Source organism: Podarcis melisellensis, assembly GCF_964234715.1.
Source record: "Podarcis melisellensis genome assembly, chromosome: 1".
NCBI classification, from domain to species: domain Eukaryota; kingdom Metazoa; phylum Chordata; class Lepidosauria; order Squamata; family Lacertidae; genus Podarcis; species Podarcis melisellensis.
The window spans coordinates 106305749-106324636 of record NC_138528.1 but is presented as its reverse complement, the minus strand read 5'-3'; the positions used below and the strand labels follow the sequence as shown (position 1 = coordinate 106324636).

Here is an 18888-nt window from a genome sequence, read left to right as displayed (position 1 = left end):
GACAGCCCCCTGTGTTAAAAGGGTTTTTTAGAATACTTCATTCTGGAATGCTTTAAAACGCCTTATTCTGGATCCTGACCACAGTATTTGTGCGATCAAATATGAATTGCATTTAATTGTGCTCCCATTGTGTTTGTGTGTGCCATAAGGAATGCATTGTTTCCCAAGCGCTCGATTCCTACGCTGGGTCAGTCTAATATTACGGTGACAGTTACTTCTTTTGACAGTGACACCTCATTGACTTCGTTAGGCTCTGTGTCAACACTGATGTCACGGAGTAAACAGAAGAGACGTGTGAAATCAGTTGTAAAAAAATGGTCAAATGCAAAGAATGGCAAACAACAGAATTCCCCCACCCCACCGCAATTGACTAAGGAAACTGTCAGCAATGATGCACTCCTATAAGTGCTTGCCAGAGCTGAACAGTATATATAGATATCCGTGACTGAGCAGGAGAGACTAGCAGACAATTACTCTTGGATCCTCAAGGCTTCCAGAAGTCCCAGAAGAAAGAGACAGCACTGCCTTTCCTGCTTCTCCATAACCCTTCCAAAATACCTACAGGTAAGAAGAATAAGATACCTGTAGTATTCATTGGGAGAACTTGTTGTATGTTTGGCTAACTTAGGCTGCATCAACAGGTTGCTTTGTAATAGTTTTCCTTTTTCTCCCTCTTGATGATAAGCATGGGATTGAGAAATACGATGCAAACTAGTTTAAAATCCATTTCACTCACAAGCTGTGCTGTTTGTAATACTGAAGTAAATGATAGGCAGGGAGAAAAAAAAACTAATTGTATAATTATGATAAAATTATAGACAGATAGAGAGAAAGACTGATTGTATAATTATGAGGAAAATTCCTGATGAAAGTGTTGAGGGAGGGTGGTTTGTTTTGTTGTTGTTTTTTAAAAATGAGGATATTTTGTATTTCAATTTTTTGTTTTTAAAAAAAAAGAAAAAGAAAAAGGGAGGTTTAGACGCAGAATCGTTCCTTGTTAAATTAAAGAGCAACATTTCAAAAGCACTACCCTCGTAAACCAAACAAAATTTGGGAACACTCCAGCCAAAGTTGAGATCCTTCATTTTTTTGTTTTGTTTTAGTGATTATTTTGTACTGTTTTTAATGGAGTGTTATGCTTCCTTGAATACATCTTGTGCTCTGCCCTAATATTTTATGATGCAGAAGTATATAAAAACTTTTTTTAAAAAAAAATAAACTTTGGCTGGATCATGTCCTTAATCTGCTTCTGCAGAATCACACTGTGATGGTTAACCCTCAATTCGTTTTCAGTTTATGACACTTTTACCATAAAAGGGTCTCTTTAAAAAAATTGCTCTGACTCTGCAATGCAAGAATCTGTGATTGGATTCCCTATTCCTTTTCATTTCTGAAAAGTATTTCAGATGGAGCTCTGTTGCAAGAGAAGGGGGAGTCAGTCCGTTCTCACTTCCTAATTCTTCAGTGCAATAGTTCAATCTGCCTGCATGTTTTCCCATCTCCAGCTAGTAGTAGTTTCAGGGTAGGAGAGATTTGCATTACAGAACTGGGTGGGGGTGAGTGTTGAATGTCTCTGACCTCAACCAGGGCCCCAATCCACATATAGAGACTCCATTGCAATTTTTAGGTACAGGAAGTGATCTTTTACACCTTACATAGGCATTAAAATAGATATCCATATGGGGCGTAGAGGATTCAATGGGAAATAACAATTTATTGGGTACATTGATCTCTTTGTTTTGGAGATAACTTCTCTGTCTTATTCTAAATGATGTAGAATTATAAACCAAGAACTCTGGTGGCTGAAGCAGCATCACCAATGGATGAATGGTAGAAAACTTTTCTATGTAGAGTATGAGAAAGTTTCAAGGTGATGGGATAATGAGTTGCTGTTCCATCCTAAGCCCCACTCCAAAAAATCTGAAATTAAAAGTGTGTTAATTAACACGTAGGAATCTTATTCTCTCACACCATTTCAGTTCATGTTCCTTACCTCAATTCACAATAATCATGTTACCCTTTAGCTAGTGTGAGAGAAAAACGATGATGATGGTGGTGGTGATTTTATATGCCACCCATCTGACTGGGCTGCCCAAGCCACTCTGGACAGCTTCCAGAAAATTATAAAACTATGGTAAACAACTGTCTTACCTACCCTGGATTATAGCCACCAGTGCCCTACGAGAAGCCTCCAAGGTAAGCCATAATTCACCCATTCCGGAACCATTCTTTAACCAAAGCATAACTATCCCTTGAACTTTGCACTTTTCTGAATTTTGCAATGCACTTCTTCAGCCAAGTATTCTCCTCACAAGAATGCAGAAACTAGGGTACAGTGTACATAAATGAGCATATATTACAGTAAATAGCATACAAAGATGTGTCATATAACAGGAAATTGCAAAAACGCATCTATCAGGAGGAATTGCATGCAAAAACGTGCATATTATGAGAAATTCACGCGGAAATGATGGTGAATTTTCATGAGTACTTAAAAAATGATTGAAATGTGGAGAACTGGACTTAACAGAAAAATGGGAAACAGAGAAAGCAAAATGGTCAGATTTGCCAATTCCTCGCTCCTAGCAAGGAAGGCAGTTTTCTTCCATATTTGTCAAGCATTCTTTTCAGTTTTACTTTTTGAGCATGGTGTTGGTTTCTTCTCTTGTAAATTGGAACATCACAATGCGCCCCAATAGTGGTGCACGCACCTAGGTTTTTCAACAACAAATAAAATCTTCTGTATACTATTGTATATAGTTTAGCAGCAATACACCTTGATTCTAAACATGCGGGCTTGTAAGCCTGTTTAATTCAACAGAGTTTACTGCTAAGGACTTGTTTTTCAAGTTGGTTTTGTTTGTTTGTTTAGTTTAGAGAAAAGGCAAGTAAAAGGTGATATCACAGAAATTTATAAAACCAGGCACGTTATGGAGAAAGCGGTTCGAGAAAAGTTTTCCTCCCTTTCTCATAGTACAGGAAATTGCAGACCTCCAGTGAAACTGAATGTTGGAAGATTTAGGGCAGATATGAGAAAGCAGTTCTTCATGCAACACATAGTCTATGGGACTCGCTCCCCGAGGAGGCAGCAATGGCCACCAATGTGGTTGGCTTTATAAGAGAAGTAGACAAATCCATGGAGGAGATGACGATCAATGGCTACTAGCCACGTGCCTGTGCTCTCCCTCCACAGTTAAAGGCAGCAATGCTTCTGAATACCAGTCGCTGGGAGACATCGGAGGGGAGCGTGCTCTCCTGCTTGCAGGTTGGCCACTGTGTGAACAGGATGCTGAACTAGATCAGCCATTGACCTGAACCAAAAGCCTCTTATTATGTTCTAAAGCTGGGAAAAGGTACTCCTGGCCATAGAGGTCACTTGGCCCTTGAATCACAAAGGTGCATCCATGCGTATTCCAAGCTATGTACCTGATTCTTTACAGGGTGCATCACCCCATCCAGAACAGGCAATTGGCTTATATTTCAGACACAGAAGCCACCGACCCAAAAACCTTCCATCTCCCCAAGGTTCGGACCCTGTTTATTGGCCCCCATTCAATCCACCACTGTGTTTGTGCACTGGTCCAGAGCTTGCATAGCCTCTCTTGATTCAGATGTTGTGGAGAGTGTCTTCATCAGCATATATATTCATCCCTAAGAGAGGCCATTGAGAGCACTGGCTTGAGATTTTTAGAATATCATTGGGAAGAAGCATGCCCTCTTGGGAAATAGCACTAGGAGGCAGCATTGCACTGCTGAAGGACATAAGGAAGGGAAAGCAGGACTGCGTTATTCTTGCAAATCTGAAAAGGAAGGTGGTGGCAGGCAAGGCAGCAGTGGCGGCAGGACAGTTTGTATGCATTCTTACGAAACATGTTACAAAACAGGGCCTAACATAGCAAAAGAGCTTGTTTGCTTTGATCAAGTCTCGTGCCCCTGCTTTCAGAGTGACGTGGCTGCATAACTCAGTTTTGCAGAATTGTGCCAGTGGTTGGTAACTATAAATAGAAACCCACATAAAAGTTGTGCCATATCGCAGGGTGCTAGGAATTCCTTTTCATTATTTATGCAATTGAGTTATAGAGTAATCATCTTTACACTCTCTAAATCAGTGTTTCCCCAAACTTGAGTCTCTAGCTGTTTTTTAGACTACAACTCCTATCATCCCTAGCTGGTGAGACCAGTGGTCAGGGATGATGGGAACTGTAATCCAAAAGCAGCTGGAGACCCAAGTTTGGGATAGGTAAAGGTAAAGGGACCCCTGACCATTAGGTCCAGTCGTGACCGACTCTGGGGTTGCGGCACTCATCTCGCTTTATTGGCCGAGGGAGCCAGCATACAGCTTCCAGGTCATATGGCCAGCATGACTAAGCTGCTTCTGGCAAACCAGAGCAGTGCACGGAAACGCTGTTTACCTTCCCGCTGAAGCAGTACCTATTTATCTACTTGCACTTTGACGTGCTTTCGAACTGCTAGGTTGGCAGGAACTGGGACCGAGCAACGGGAGCTCACCCTCTTGCGGGGATTCGAACCACCAACCTTCTGATCAGCAAGTCCTAGGCTCTGTGGTTTAACCCACAGCGCCACCCGCGTCCCTAAGTTTGGGATACACTGCTCTAAATCATATTTAATCCTCTAAATCCTGTATTAATTTTTAGTCTCTATGGAGATTCATCCCACAGGTAAGGAAGTCAAACTGATTTCAGTGGGTGTCCTTCCAAGTAAGGCTCATATTCACATGCTACACCGCTGTGATGGAAGCTGTCAAGAGTTGTATCTGTTGGGCAGCAACACTCCAGGTTGGGGCTGTAAAATCCACTAGTCATGTGGTTTCACCTAGAACGTTTGGAAGACTTTATGCCTGTGCTAGCGACCACTAGGATTTCACTGTATTGACATGTAGATTCTTCATAAGCATGGCTTTTTCCCAAAGGTATGCAAACTGTTCCAGATTCAATCTCTGGCAACTCCAGCTAAACATGTCAGGAACTAAGTGGTGGGGAAAACCTCTGCCTGAGATTCTGGGGGAACTGCTGTCAGGCAGAGTGGTACATTAAACAATCCCTACTACTTTGAACACAAATTGAGGTTTTTAGGCTTATCATAAACTGGGGTGGTGGTGGTGAATGAATTAAATGAATGGATCATCTAATCTGGTCTGAGGCTTCTTCCTATGGAAATTCCTCTGGTACACAGAATAGTTCTTTGTGACTTCCACATGGAGGTATAATGGCTGATCCATCTTTCAGTGTCTTCAGGCCAGGTCTCGAGTGTATGAAGCAGGCTGCAATGACTATTTTCCCCTCTAACTCTGCCCTACAGGTGACGAAAATGAAAAACATGTACTTTGTGGCTGGGTTGCTTTTAATGATTGTACAGAGCAGCTGGCAAAGTGCCCTTCAAGACAGAGAAGAGAAATCCAGGTAAACACCAGAGATCAAACTTTTAATGCTATAATAACCCAAATGTGGGCTACGTATTTTCTGGTAACAGAGCTGGCACGGAAGTCCGTTTAAGATGCTATCATTTAATCTTGCCACCCCCCAAAAAATGGATAAGGCAGCAGCAAATGAAATTGCCATTTCAACCAGTGGTGCTTTTGTGCCTTTGGCTTTTGTTGTGTAAGCAAAATCTCTATTTCCCATTACCAAACTGTTATTAAACAACTAACAATCCTTTCTTAGCAGCCATTATTACTTCTAGTACATTAGTTGCATATCTCTTATGAGGAGGTTGATACATGGTACGGTGACTTTCAAAATGTGCAATTTTCAGTACAAATAATTTGTTACAAACCACACTTATAGATCCTTCAAGGCTTCCCAGGCCGAACTATTAGATGACTCTAGACAGCTGAATGAAGTGAAACGTCATTCACAAGGTACATTCACCAGCGATTACAGCAAGTACTTGGACACGATACGAGCTCAAGATTTTGTACAGTGGTTAATGAACACTAAAAGAAGCGGGTAAGCAAAATGGACAAATCCCACCTGAACCCCCTTATAAATTGCCACATGGCACGCACAAGAAAGTCTTATACTGGTGTACCTGGTACCATAGGAGACCCAGGAGATTGCATGATGAGGGGATAACTTCAACCAACTAAATATATAGAGTTTGCATCAATTCCAAGAGCTTCAGTGTTCATCCATTCATCTGTCCATCCATCAATCCATCCATCCAGTCATCTGTCCAATTGTTTGTTCATCCATCTATCCATCCTGATTTACAGCCCATTCTATGCTGAGAGATTGGAGCAAATAGCATCACTCAAATCTATTACAAAAGCATCTTTTCACAAAGAATTCAGCGTCATCTCTTTGCTGCAAATGTGCCACTCCGTAATTTCCAGCACCCTGAGCTACAGATGCTAGGTAAATCTCATTGTAACATTTTCCCAACAGGTTTTAGTTGAAATAACTAACAATCAAATGAAAAGTTTTCTCATGCAAAACCCGCTGAAAGGAATGGGAATTGTGCAACAGTAAACACTGTCTACTTGAGCAACTCCCATTTGATCAATAGAGTTAAAGCTGAAGAACATCTGAACGCTTTGGCTACAATCCAGTGCGTGTTTTTTCAATCACGCTCATAGCAGAATGATACTGTGCTGGTGCAGCTATTGTTCCTCCCAATTCTGACTATCATTGCTGGTATGCCTTTTGGCTCATTGCTGAGTGGGGCATCCCTGGTATCTCTGGCCCTAATCAAGCGCTCTAACCAGGACACGGCAATGGCAAAATAAAACCTGTACACTAGAATATCAGTTTCATTTTAAAACATCCTATCAAACAATGCATACACACACACACATTTTTAGAGATGAGACAATGAGGACCTTTTGAAACATTCAAATCTGTAACTTTGTTATCAGAAGAATGACAAAGTTCTAAGGCCATTAAGTGAAATTATTTTTGGAACAGCTTTATTTGGAAGTTTAACATTACCATATGTAGGATCAAGATAATAATGGGCACGTGGTTTCAAAGAAGATAACACAATAGACAGAACAGTCTACATAGCCTCCTAAAGCAGAGCAAGGTATGTTCCAGCTATAGTACTGCAATACACTGGAGCATTTGGGTTGGAATATAGAACACTATACCAAGTGAGACCATTGTCCATCTAACTCACTATTGTCTACACTGACTGGCTGCACCTCTCCAGAGTTTCGTATGGGGTCTTTCTTAGCCCTGATTTCCTAGAGATGCCAGGAACTGAATCTTGGATCTTTAGTATATGAAGAATGTGCCCTTCCCTAGGAAAAAAATGTGCCTTATGTCAGGGTGAGACTATTTCCCCATCAAGCCCAAAGTTATCTACTCTGACTACCAGGCGCACTCCAAGCTCTCAAGCAGGTATTTCTTGTTACCTGCAACCTGATTCTTTAACTGGAGACACCATACTGAATCAGGGACCTTCAGTACACAAGGCATGTGCACTGAGCTATGGTCTCTTTCCCAGAAGAATGTGGGCCCAAGGAGGAAAGTTATGCATGCAGATATGAACATCCTTAGACATGAACTATGTGCATAGCTGGCTACATGAAACAGACTTGTCCAAGGAAGAAGTTCATTGGATGCATCTCGATGCCCCCTCTGCACAAGGTGAAAGCACAAAGGAAGGAATTGGTCCACCATGGATCCTACCCATAGTACTGTCGTGCAGTAAAGTAATGGCTTTCAAATTGCTTGCCTTCGGGGAATCCTTACTCTGCTGATTTGTCAACTGAGGAATTCCAGTTCATCTGCCATGGTATTCCTATTCCATTGAAGAAGATGCCAGGAAGTGTTCTAGAGCATCCTCTCACTTCTCAGCCAAGGTGATCAGGCACCAGTGTAGCCCTCAATGAACTGACAGTGTGACCTATAACATTCCCTTGTAGGAGCACTGACAGTGATGGGGAAACTACATTGCAGCATTGCTTAGCCACTGATAATCTTCTGATTGAGGACCAGCAGCCAAGCTTCTAAGGAACACCAGCCTTCCCTGGAATACAGCTTGGAAAACCAATGCAGCAAAATCTAACCAAAAGCAATGTACTATTGGAAACTCCTGAAATAAACCAACTGTGTGTGTGGGTTTACTTTTCTTTATTCCACCCCCTCTTTACTTCTCCTTCACAACTTTATGTTTGGATCATTCACCATTTCTCATGCTGACAGCCAAAGTCATTTGGTACTTTGGTGTCTCTCATTCGCGTATCAGTATTTGATATGTTGCTGTCCACATACTTCGTTGCCATTGCTGCTTCACTGTCGTGTGTGTTGTTGTTGTTTCTCTTTTGTGGTCTTGTGTTCACTTTAGCCATCACTGTTGTTCCATCAGTCTGTCGAACAATGCCTTAATCAGATGACATTGGCTAGCAACTTGATAAATGAAGCTCTCTTATGGTATATGTGAAAGTCTCAGATAATCTAAGAGGTCATGGTCCTGCCGCTTTATGTTATGCATAGGGCAAGCAGAGAGCTGCCAGGAAAGGGGTCCCTCTGGAGCGTTGTTGTCTTTGTGGCTGAGTTCATTCTGTGGGCAGCCTCCATACCCATCAATCCTACAGCCTCCCAGAATGCAAAGGAGAACTTCACAGCCTTCCATTGCTTATGGAATATCAAGAGTGGCTGTGCCAATGTTCCTTTTGAACAGACCACAGCCCATCAGATTAAACCCAGCTTTTCCCAATAGCCACCCTGGGGTTGATGGGAGTTGTGGTCCTAAACACTTTTGGAGGTGTCTTTCATTCTAAGACACCAAACAGGATTGATCATTCTTAGCTGCTGGGTGCAGTGGTTGGTCAATCAGTTGTAATACATATATAAATTATGTCCCCAACGAAAGACAACGCTGGGATATTTATAGAATTAAATGCAGAAGTAATGGAATTCCTATATGATTCTTGTTGTATACATTTAAGTTAGTTAACTGATGTGCAATGGGTCCCCTCCTCCCCCGCCTACATATCTGTGCAAATGTAATTTTAATAACCTAATGCCTATGGACCTCTGCTGCAGACAAGGACGTGAAGAGAGTGAGAAAGAAAACCTCCTGGACAATCTCTCAAGGTATTTTAAGTAATTTCATATTTTTTTTAACACAGGGAATATAAAAAAAACAGATCCTAAACCAATTTGACTAGGGTACTTCCAGGTGGACAGTTGATTGAGTACTTATTCCTCTTGGTTTGCAGGGAGATTAGAGAATTCTGGCTATTTAACAAGCTTTTTTTCTGATCTGTTTGTGGAGAAGTTAGGTGACAGTTGTGTCGAGGCAAGTGTTATCCCACACTTTCCAGCACATTTCCCAGCCACCTTCCTTACTTCAAAAAGTCCAATCTTTGGGTTTGTTCCATTCCCCTATAAATTTGCCAATACGTGACTGCATCCCACCTGAAAACACCAACAGTCTGGAAGTGCTCTCAGTTTATATATACATACACACACACACACACACACACAAAATCTGGAAAACATTAGCCCTCGAGTGCAATAGCGTGCTACATGGATGCTACTGCCTATGAAGAATCTCCCCTCTCAATGCTGACAATGCAGATCTGACCATCTGGTGGGAGAGAAGGTATGCCTCCTGGAAAAAGTTCTCCCAACATGTAATGTCTACATATGATGATGCTTATAGCAGCTGTGGGGAAGCTTGGCCCTTCCGGATGCTGCTGAACCTCATCTCCCATCAACCGCAGCAAACCTGGCCAGCAATGGTGGGGTTCATAGTTCAGAGGGCCAAAGGTTTCTCACACCCACCTTAGAGAACCATCTAAGCTAGACCGGAATGGCAGTGGTTCTCCAGAGCCTCAGGCAAAGGTTCCCCCTCCCCAAGTGTTGCTGCCTGATCCTTTTATCTGGTAACATTAGGGATTGAGTTTGAGACCTTTTGCACGCAGATCAAATCTACCACTGAACTATGGCTGTCCTCCCAGGGTGTACCAAATGTGGCTTTTTGTACACAGTAGCTTTTTGTGAAGTTATGTGTGCATGGAAACCTCTTTCTGCTTGTGCATGATCCTTCCTGGATTCTCTTTCATGGCTGTTCCATTCCATGACAGTGACACACAAATAGACGGGCTTAGGGCAGTAGCTCAAGTTAGATTTTTATAATGAATTCAAGTATAGTCAGGTAAAAACAATGATGTCTGCTAGTTTCAGACATGATATCACAGGTAGCTGTTCCCTTGGCATTGTGTGTTGTTAGAACCACCCACACCTGCCTTTTGGATTATGTTCTCTTGATTGATCATGATGCCCGGTCTACTTCACACATTAGGTGGGGGTAAATACCAAGTGGATACATGATACCATGTGGTGCAGGTTGCAGGGAACCAGAGCCCATCACAGCTTCCTGACACATGCACCTGTGCAATGCACCTGTTTGCGTACATTATATTTTTACTTGTGGGTGTAAAATATGTTATATGTAGTCATGTCCACAAGGAGTGTGAAGTAGTCCTTAGCTAACAAGCTTACAGAGTTTTGCATAGGTTTACACTAAATGCCTTTAACGGTGCTTCTCAAAATATGTAGACATTCAACTCATGAATCTAACACAGACACAAGAATCACTAAGCATAATGTAATTCAGTGGAGGGGGGAAACCAAGGGATTCTAAAAATGTTGGTGGGGAAAGTGAAACGGGATCCAGCATAAAACTTAACAAAAATAATATGCATATAAGGAATAGTTTTACTATACATGAACTTCCAAACAAACAGAAATGCAGTAGTGATATGTTTGTGGAAATCTGAAATGGCGGGGAATAGCAAGGGAAGATTCAGGGTATCGCATCAGGAAAGGTTGGGAGCACATCCATTTTCCATTTGAGGTGTCTTTGGGAAGAATTCTCAGAAAGATGGTCTACACTAGAGGCGGCCACTGATTCCGTTCTTTCCCCTGAATGAAGCTATCAGCCCCTACCCTCATTGATCCTAGAATGAAAAGAGGTTTCTGGATGAATGGAATCTTTGACACCTTTGATTTGGCTGGGCATTTTGTGTGGGGGAGGGAATGGAACCCTTTAGCAAAACTCATGGCCGGCAAAAGATTGATGGAAGCACCTCCACCGTTAAGCACATCCTGATTCCTCATCAAGCGATACATCTCCATACCCGTGCTGTAGTGGTACTATTGTGGACAACTGTTTACAGATGCCATCAGGGGACAATTCAAACCCCAAACCTGCTGGGCTGAGAGAGGTCGGCTCCAGAAGATCTTCAGCTAAGCCAGCTTTTTCCTTGCATAGCTGGGCTATGCCAGCATAAGCTCCAAATCCTGATTCAGTTAGCAAAATGCCAGTGAAACATCTTCATCCTGGTGTAGCAAGCTGAATCAAATCCTAGATCTTAACTCTGTTCAGCTAAGTCATGTGATCTAGCAAGCCTGCAGAGGTACATCAGCAAAAAGGGATCTGTTAAGTGAAACTCTGTCTTAAAGACGTGTTTTCCCTCTGCCAGACTTGGCCAGCTCAGCTGCCAGTAGCCCTACTCCTGACCTGAGTTTGGAATAGGGGTAACTAACACTGGCTTCAGTCAAGCGGGTCCCACTGGCTTACTATACTTAGGATTGCTTGGTCTGCTAAATGCTAGAATTTGCAATGAGATACAGGTGTGGATCACATTGTTGTGGTGTCAGCAGTTGCTTGAGGCAAATCTTCCTAACCGAATAGTAGGTTTGATTGAGCCGCGGGGGGGGGGGGAGTACAGATTTCTTCTTTACCAGTATCTAAACTGGGCTGGCACTAGAGCCATTTCCTTGTGGATGTGTTGGGGGGAGGGCAGCAGGAGTCTCCTTTGAAGACCTTAATAGCTCTTGTCCTGCAGTGGAGCTGTCTCCTTAATTCCTGGAATCAGCGAGCCAGTCAAATAACCTTCCATGCTAATTTTGACAACCAAACTGGCTTATTGGGAATGCAGACCAAATGTGTCCAAGTGCAAGTTAGCACTTTGGAAAGCAGTCGTATGGAACCTAGAACTGCCCCACTTCTTTCCAGGTGGACACAACTGAATCTGACCTAACCACTCACACTCTCCCTTTTCTCTTCCTTTGGCCCCCGGTGTGGGCTAAACCTTCTCCTTCCCTCTGAGGATACTTAGATCTCTACCCATTGAGAATCATCTGGTCCAATCTGCAATGCCTCCTATTTCTATTTCTTGGTCATGCTAGAATGGGATGGGCAGTTGAACTGACCTGATCTGTCTATGCTCTCTGTGGCTGCCTCAACCACAATGCTTCCAACTCAGGAGTGTTAAGTCCAGAGAGCCACCTCAGAGTACCTCTAGTTGCTTCCCTGAAGCAGCAGTCTGTGTCTGGTGGGTGGGCAATGGTGGTGGCCGCAGTCACAGTGAATGGTGGGCTGGCTGCAGTGGTGGTGGCAGTGGTGGTCGGTGGATCCACGAGTGGTGGATGGAGTAGGCAGTCTGCCACCTGAGATGCGTGTGTCACATGGCTCATTATAGGGTCAGCACTAAAGAGAGAGAGAGAGAGAGATGGAGGAGATGCTGGGAGCAAAAAGACAAAGCAAGAAGGCAGCCTGAGTCATGAGTAGGGGTGGGGTTCGCTGTCACTGACCAGCTCATTTGTTTTTCGCATCATGCTTGCTCAAATTCTCTCTGTTTCAGTCTACTATTCATTCATCACATGTCAGCTCGGTCCAATCTCTCTCCCTCTCCTTTTAAAATATCATAACTGACTTTGGTTCACCTTTGTTGCGATAACTTTTTTGCACAATTGATTTTGCTCTTTGTCGTTCTGCTGCCATTACATTCATCGCTGCCCATCATAATCGAGCATCCATCTGCATGCCCCCAGGCAGATTGTGATTTGCTTGTCTTGCAGTGTCGTTGTGTTCTTCTTCCTGCAATGCAACAGAGGCGTTAGTGTGCCCGACCCATGGCTACTGCCATCACCTCAGCTAAGCAGAGTTCATAAGAGCACACATTCCAGAAGCGCAGCCGATCTGAGTTTGAAAAGGGCTGTACAGTTGCAACAGCCAACTTCAACACAGTGCCTATCAGTTTGTTATTTTCTTGCCACCGCCACAACCGGTCTTGTTAAATATTGCTAACACTTGGCTGAGGCGCAATCGGCTCGCAAAGCTCACAAACGAGTGGATGAAGCTGTGCTTGTGTGCATGCTCGATTATTGTGAAATTCACCAGCGTTCTTAGTTCTAAGGCAACTGCTCTTCTTTTAGCAACGGACTCGCCAGGCGTCATGCTGAATACGAGAGACATGCTGATGGCACCTTCACTAGTGACATCAGCTCTTACTTGGAGAGCCAAGCTGCCAAGGAGTTCATTGCTTGGCTAGCAAATGGAGGAGGAAGAAGAGAGTAAGAATCCATCTGTTGCTACTATCATTAAGCATTTCTTAGCTTTTTTGGGGGGTAGGGGGATTAATACCAATCGAAGCCTGCTGGAACCACAATGTATTGCTCTCACACCTTCCTCACTGTATTTCATAGTCTTCTTTTGTAATTGAAAATGTTGTCATGGGTGTGGAATGATCTACCTGCCAATTAAAACGTAGTTCTTTTGAGACTTTGATTGTGCTGTTTCATGCTCGAATGGGTCACGTTTTCTCCATGAGGTCAAGTGGTACAGAAGATCAATGTTGGTTTCATGTTTCCTCTGATTTCTTCCCTATCCTGCTTTGCTTCCATTCAAACGTCTTGCACCCGGCTTCTTGACCACCCCAAGTTCTGTCGACCCCAATCTCTCTGGTTCCTCGTTTGCCCCAGGATCCCAATCTGCTGTTGTTCCCAGCATCCTCCTTTCCCTTCCATTTTTCCCCGTTTCCAAAGTTTGTACAAACTCCTCCTCTTCAAGCCTCTCCGTCTTCTCCCCTCCTTTTCAAGAAGTTGCTGCTAAAAACTCATCATCACACTGTCACTATCTTTCCCATCCCTTTACAAAAGGGTGTTTGTATGTGTGTGTGCCTTCCCACTCTTGCTGTGTGTTACGTTGAATATATTTACCCCTCCTCTCCTGCCTCAAAGCATCCCATAACATTAGGCTGCCAACACCTCCATCAGTAACCTGTACTCCATCAGTAACCACCTACATCCTGTTCTCACCACTCTCGTGACAACCTCCTTTTCTTTTTGATCCTTTTGGCCTGTTCTACCCACTGCTGCTGACTTTGATCCATCTTCCTCAGTGACTGCACATTTGGAACGGCATCTTTCTGCCTCCGTTCCTTCCCTTAATAAGCCCACTCAGAGACGTCTGCAAGCCCCCTACACATTTTTGCCTGTGCGGCCCGGCAGTCGAAAGATCAACACACTTTGTCCCATCTGTACTTGTTTTGTACCTTCAGACTGTGAGCTCTTTCTGAGCAGGGCCCAACTTCCTTCCTGCCTTCCTGCCTTTCTTCCTCCTTGCCTCGATTCTGTGCTCAAAATCTATATTGCCAGCTGTAAAAGACACTGCGCATGCCATAGGAGCGCCATAAAAATTGATTATGAGATTGCTGTAATGATGATAGCAAAATGAGATCTGAGAGTCAAACACGGTGATGTATGTTGGAAGTTAGGAAGAAAGACAACTGAGAGTTAAAAAAAAAGGAATTTCTGAAACACCTGGTTATAGATAACTTTGGGCATTTCAGTGGCTCTTGAGAAGATATCTGTGGCAATGGCTGGAGAGGGATGGTGGTGATGATAATAATAATCTGATAGACAAAAAATACATTTTTGTAATTGGCAGCAAGGCATGGTATATGTCTGCTCTTACCTGTCCTACTGGATATCAATCATTGAATCAGAAACAAAAAGAGAAAGCAACCATACAAGATGGGAAAGCAACACTCCTCTTTTGCACTCTGTTTCCTATAACATAGTGGCTCATGTTGCATGCAAAAGCATGGAGTGGTTTGCTTTGGTTTAAAGGAAAACCGTGATTGTAAGGAGAAAAGCAACAAAATGGGCCGTGTAGCTCTTGGCTCACCCTTTACCCTGAGAGGGGCGAATTGGACCAGAGAAATGGCAAGTGGGATAGGGTTAAGCATGCCACATTTCTGCTCAAAATCTGCCCCCGTTTTTCTTCTCTTAAAAACACAACCGTGTAGTTATCCCTGAGACCTTTTATAGCTTTGAGAGAATGTAATGGTTCTTTAAAACTGACTCTGCTGCTTTGATATTATCACCAATCAAATATAAGACATTAGTTTGGCAAAGATCACAGCAAGCCACAGTTCTCTTGTTTGTGTACCTGCTGAAAGCAACCCCAAGGCCATTAAAACAGGACCAGTATTCCTCTCTGTATGCTTATATGCTTGCACATCATCAAAAAGATCGAGGAAAATAATATTGCAGGCTGTTGCAAATTCTTTACAAAACCCATCAGGACTCCTTGATGTTGCTGACAGCCAGATATTTCAACACATTTCCCCCTCTCCCCTCCCAGCCCCTTCCTAGGAATTAAATCTAGAGATTAAGAAGTAAAAATAAATAAATGATGAAACAGTCAGCTCTGATGTGGGGCATTTAATTCTGAAGTATATTGGGTTCAGCATGCTTGGAATACATTTTTATATTGCCTTTTGCTTCCAACAGTAGCACTGGAACCCTCGGTTTGATATTGTATCTTCTGTTTCTGAACTTGATTAAAATTCTGAGCAAGGAATACTGAACTTTTCTCAGGAAATGTTTGTTCTGTTGTCATTCCTGTGGTCTCACACAGCGGAGCTGGCTCACATGATACTAAGAAACTTGTTCTCTTGTGAAATAATTAAAAATTGTTTGCGTCCGTTTCCATCCTCTCACACAGAACAACTTTATTCTCTGGAAACACAGCTCTCAGAGAATAGTGAAATATTGCATCAACATTCTCAAAGAGTTTAGACAGAAAGTTCCCCAGGTGATGATGAATCAACGGTAGAGATACCTGTCTCTTGTACATATTTGAAGGCTCCCATCCATAACCTGCTTAATCTGGAGCAGTCCAACTTATTTAAAACGGATCTGCGGCTCCAGAAACGTTTCCTGAATCTACTAGCAGGAATTCAGCACTAGAATAAGATATTTGGATTCAACGTCATAGCTGCTTAATGCTAGAGATATTAATCCCACCAGTTGGGATTTGGTATTACATGCTGAGATTAATGTAATATGTGGTCAGGTGAACACTGCTGAAGCGTGAAGTAGTCCAAGTTATACACCTTAAAGTTCCATTTATTTAGGCAGGAGAGATAAGCATGAGCTTTAAAATCTGCCACTGAAATAATCAGGACATTAAAAGCTCTGTCTTGGCTGAAAGTGCCCTTTGCAAGCTGTTATGAATTATTATTATTTTTTCTTTAAGAAACCATTTTCTAGGTCTGCAAACATGTCCTTAGTGCTATTTTGCTAGAAGATACAAAAACTTGGCCCTATACATTTTTTTCTGGGGAGAATTTGAGCAACATTAAGGATTAGGCAGGGGGTATATTTATTCTGACCCACAAGGATGTTATTTGTCCATTTCCCCCCTTTAAGTTTCTCAGAAGGAGCTGGAGCGGTCGAAAACGTTGGCAGAAGACATGCGGATGGCACTTTCACCAGCGATTACCACAAATTCCTGGATGAGGAGGCTGGCAAAGAGTTCCTGAAGTGGCTGATGAGCAACAAACCAACTCAGAGGTGCCTGAATTTTGGCTAACTGTAGACCAGCTTTTCTTGGGTTGCCTATTAGCAGGTGTTGGTATTGGTGGGGAGTGCTGCTTATTTCCACTTAGTTATTCATTTACGCCAGGAACGGCCAACCTCCTGTCTGTAGGGTTTGATCTACAGCTCAGACCCTCAAACATTTTTATCTAGCTCCCCCAAAGTTTGCCAGTTTTGGTGGTGATGACAAAAGGAAAGTAGACCATGCAGTGAGAAGGCCAGTGATGTGTGTGTGTGAACATCTTATGTGGGAGAGAGTGAATGTGTGAGTACTTTTGTGTTCAGGTCCTGCTTCCAGCTTCTCATAGGCATCTGGTTGGCTAACTATGAGAACAGAATTCTAGACTGGATGGGTCTTTGGTCTGATTCAGCTGGCTTCTCTTATGTTGGGTGGTGACACAACCACCTTGGGCCACAATCACCCCCGGTATGTGGCCCCTGGAGAATTGGTTGGCCATATGCATGTACAGTGTTGGAAATGCTTTATGAATGATTTTAACTTTGTAAAAAGAGCATGGGTATTTCCAGAGGACCCTGTGGGTTTCCCCCAGATTTCTCCCGGACAGATGCTCCTAATATGTCCGTCATGCAAACCAACAAACTGTTTTTCCACACATGGATGGGGAGCAGGTTAAAAAGCATTTGTATACTTGCTGTTTGCATGACTGAGGAGTTTCAGCCAGAGACTTATATGAACAAAACCCCTTCAAGTATACCTCTGGATGTGTCGTGCGTATGGACTCCAAGGGTTCACCAACCATGTCCCATCAGGGCAAGGATTTTCACTTCCACAACAGGACTCCCCCGTGCCCTGCACCTGCCTCAAATTTGCTCCATTGGGTTGACAGAACCCCTAGAACAGATTTAGGGGGCGCACAGGGGGAGAATAATGTTCTGTCAGTGCAAGCAGAAATCTGGAACATTGAGGTAGCATTACATTTATGAAACCCAAAGCCTCTTCCATGTGGCAATGGCAGAAGATCCCACTATTATGTAGAAGGCAGCCACCTCAGGTAGCAGAAATGGAGGCACCTTTGAAAGGAAGCAGATTTGCCAGGCACTGAATTATTGGGGGGGGGGAGATATTTTTGTCCCAGTGTGCCTGGATGTCAATCATGTTTTTATCAATATTTAGTTTTAGAGTCAGCGCCTTCTTTTGCAATGGCTCTCACTAGTAAGGAGTACCCAGACTTCATTTTTTGCTGCTCATGTAAGGCATTATATGCTCCTCCCTTGAACCATAGCTGTCAACGTTTTCCCTTTTTTAAGGGAAATTCCCTTATTCTGAATAGGATTCCTCACAAGAAAAGGGAAAAGTTGACAGCTATGCCTTGAACTTTTATCACAATAAGAGTACAGTGGTACCTCAGGTTACAAACACCTCGAGTTACAAACACTTCAGGTTACAGACTCCGCTAAACCAGAAGTAGTACCTTGGGTTAAGAACTTTATCTTAGGATGACAACAGAAATCATACGTCGGGGCGGTGGCAGCAGGAGGCCCCATTAGCTAAAGTGGTACCTCAGGTTAAGAACGGTTTCAGGTTAAGAATGTACCTCCGGAACGAATTAAGTTCGTAACCAGAGGTACCACTGTACTAGAATCTCTCTCTCTCTCTCTTTTTTTACACACATCTACACACCCTGCAGAACCACCAATGAGAGGTAAAACTTAGAGCAGAGGTTCCCAAAACTGTGGTCCACAGACCTTCGGGAGTCCATGAGCTTCATTTTGGCAGCCTGTGGCATATCTGTGTCTTTGTAGTTGAAGACAGGAAATGGCATCTCCACTGCATTAAATGTTCACATTGATCTTTAATTGCATTTTATTGCTTCTTTCATTCTGTGGAATAAAATACCACCAGTTAAAAAATAAGAGAGGCACTAAAAATACCTTTAAAAATCATACAGCATGTCACAATGGCCACAACAGGCAGAAGAATAGTTAAGTGGTCCACAAAGAACCTCCACAATTCTCTTTCCTTTTTTTATCTCTCTCTCTGCGTGCGCTAACAACTTTTATTGTGTTTTTCAGATAGAGCATACAGACCACACATAAAATATGAATACAGAACTAATCCCCCAAACAGAGAGAGAGAGACAGAAGATTGCAGAAGACGCAGAGTTGCCTTGCATAAAAACAACTTCGCCTTCAGGAGATGCTTTAAATCCAATCCTAATAATAAACTTCACATGATCCACAAATTCAAAAATACTCTGGGAACCCTTCTAGCATCATTATTATT

General features: G+C 42.9%; 1 protein-coding gene across 3 annotated transcripts; it reads left to right on the top strand.

Annotated features, from left to right (window-relative positions):
- Positions 1-456: 456 nt before the first annotated feature.
- GCG (glucagon) lies at positions 457-18857 on the top strand. 3 transcript variants are annotated; one of them, XM_081882713.1, is made up of 7 exons: positions 457-564; positions 5320-5420; positions 5805-5966; positions 9009-9059; positions 13194-13331; positions 16476-16619; positions 18678-18857. In XM_081882713.1, exons 2-7 carry the CDS (start codon positions 5329-5331, stop codon positions 18679-18681), a joined length of 591 nt encoding a protein of 196 aa, XP_081738839.1. In that variant the 5' UTR covers positions 457-564; positions 5320-5328; the 3' UTR covers positions 18682-18857. The 3 variants fall into 3 exon arrangements, with proteins under 3 accessions (XP_081738839.1, XP_081738841.1, XP_081738840.1); XM_081882715.1 differs by lacking the exon at positions 5805-5966; XM_081882714.1 differs by lacking the exon at positions 13194-13331.
- The last annotated feature ends 31 nt before the right edge of the window (positions 18858-18888 follow it).

What these genes read in the sequence shown, in the direction of transcription:
- GCG (XM_081882713.1), top strand. Translation starts at nt 5,329, where the DNA reads ATGAAAAACATGTACTTTGTGGCTGGGTTGCTTTTAATGATTGTACAG. An exon ending in GACAGAGAAGAGAAATCCAG is followed by an intron (nt 5,421 to 5,804) that starts GTAAACACCAGA and finishes CCACACTTATAG; the next exon opens with ATCCTTCAAGGCTTCCCAGG. An exon ending in AATGGAGGAGGAAGAAGAGA is followed by an intron (nt 13,332 to 16,475) that starts GTAAGAATCCAT and finishes CCCCCCTTTAAG; the next exon opens with TTTCTCAGAAGGAGCTGGAG.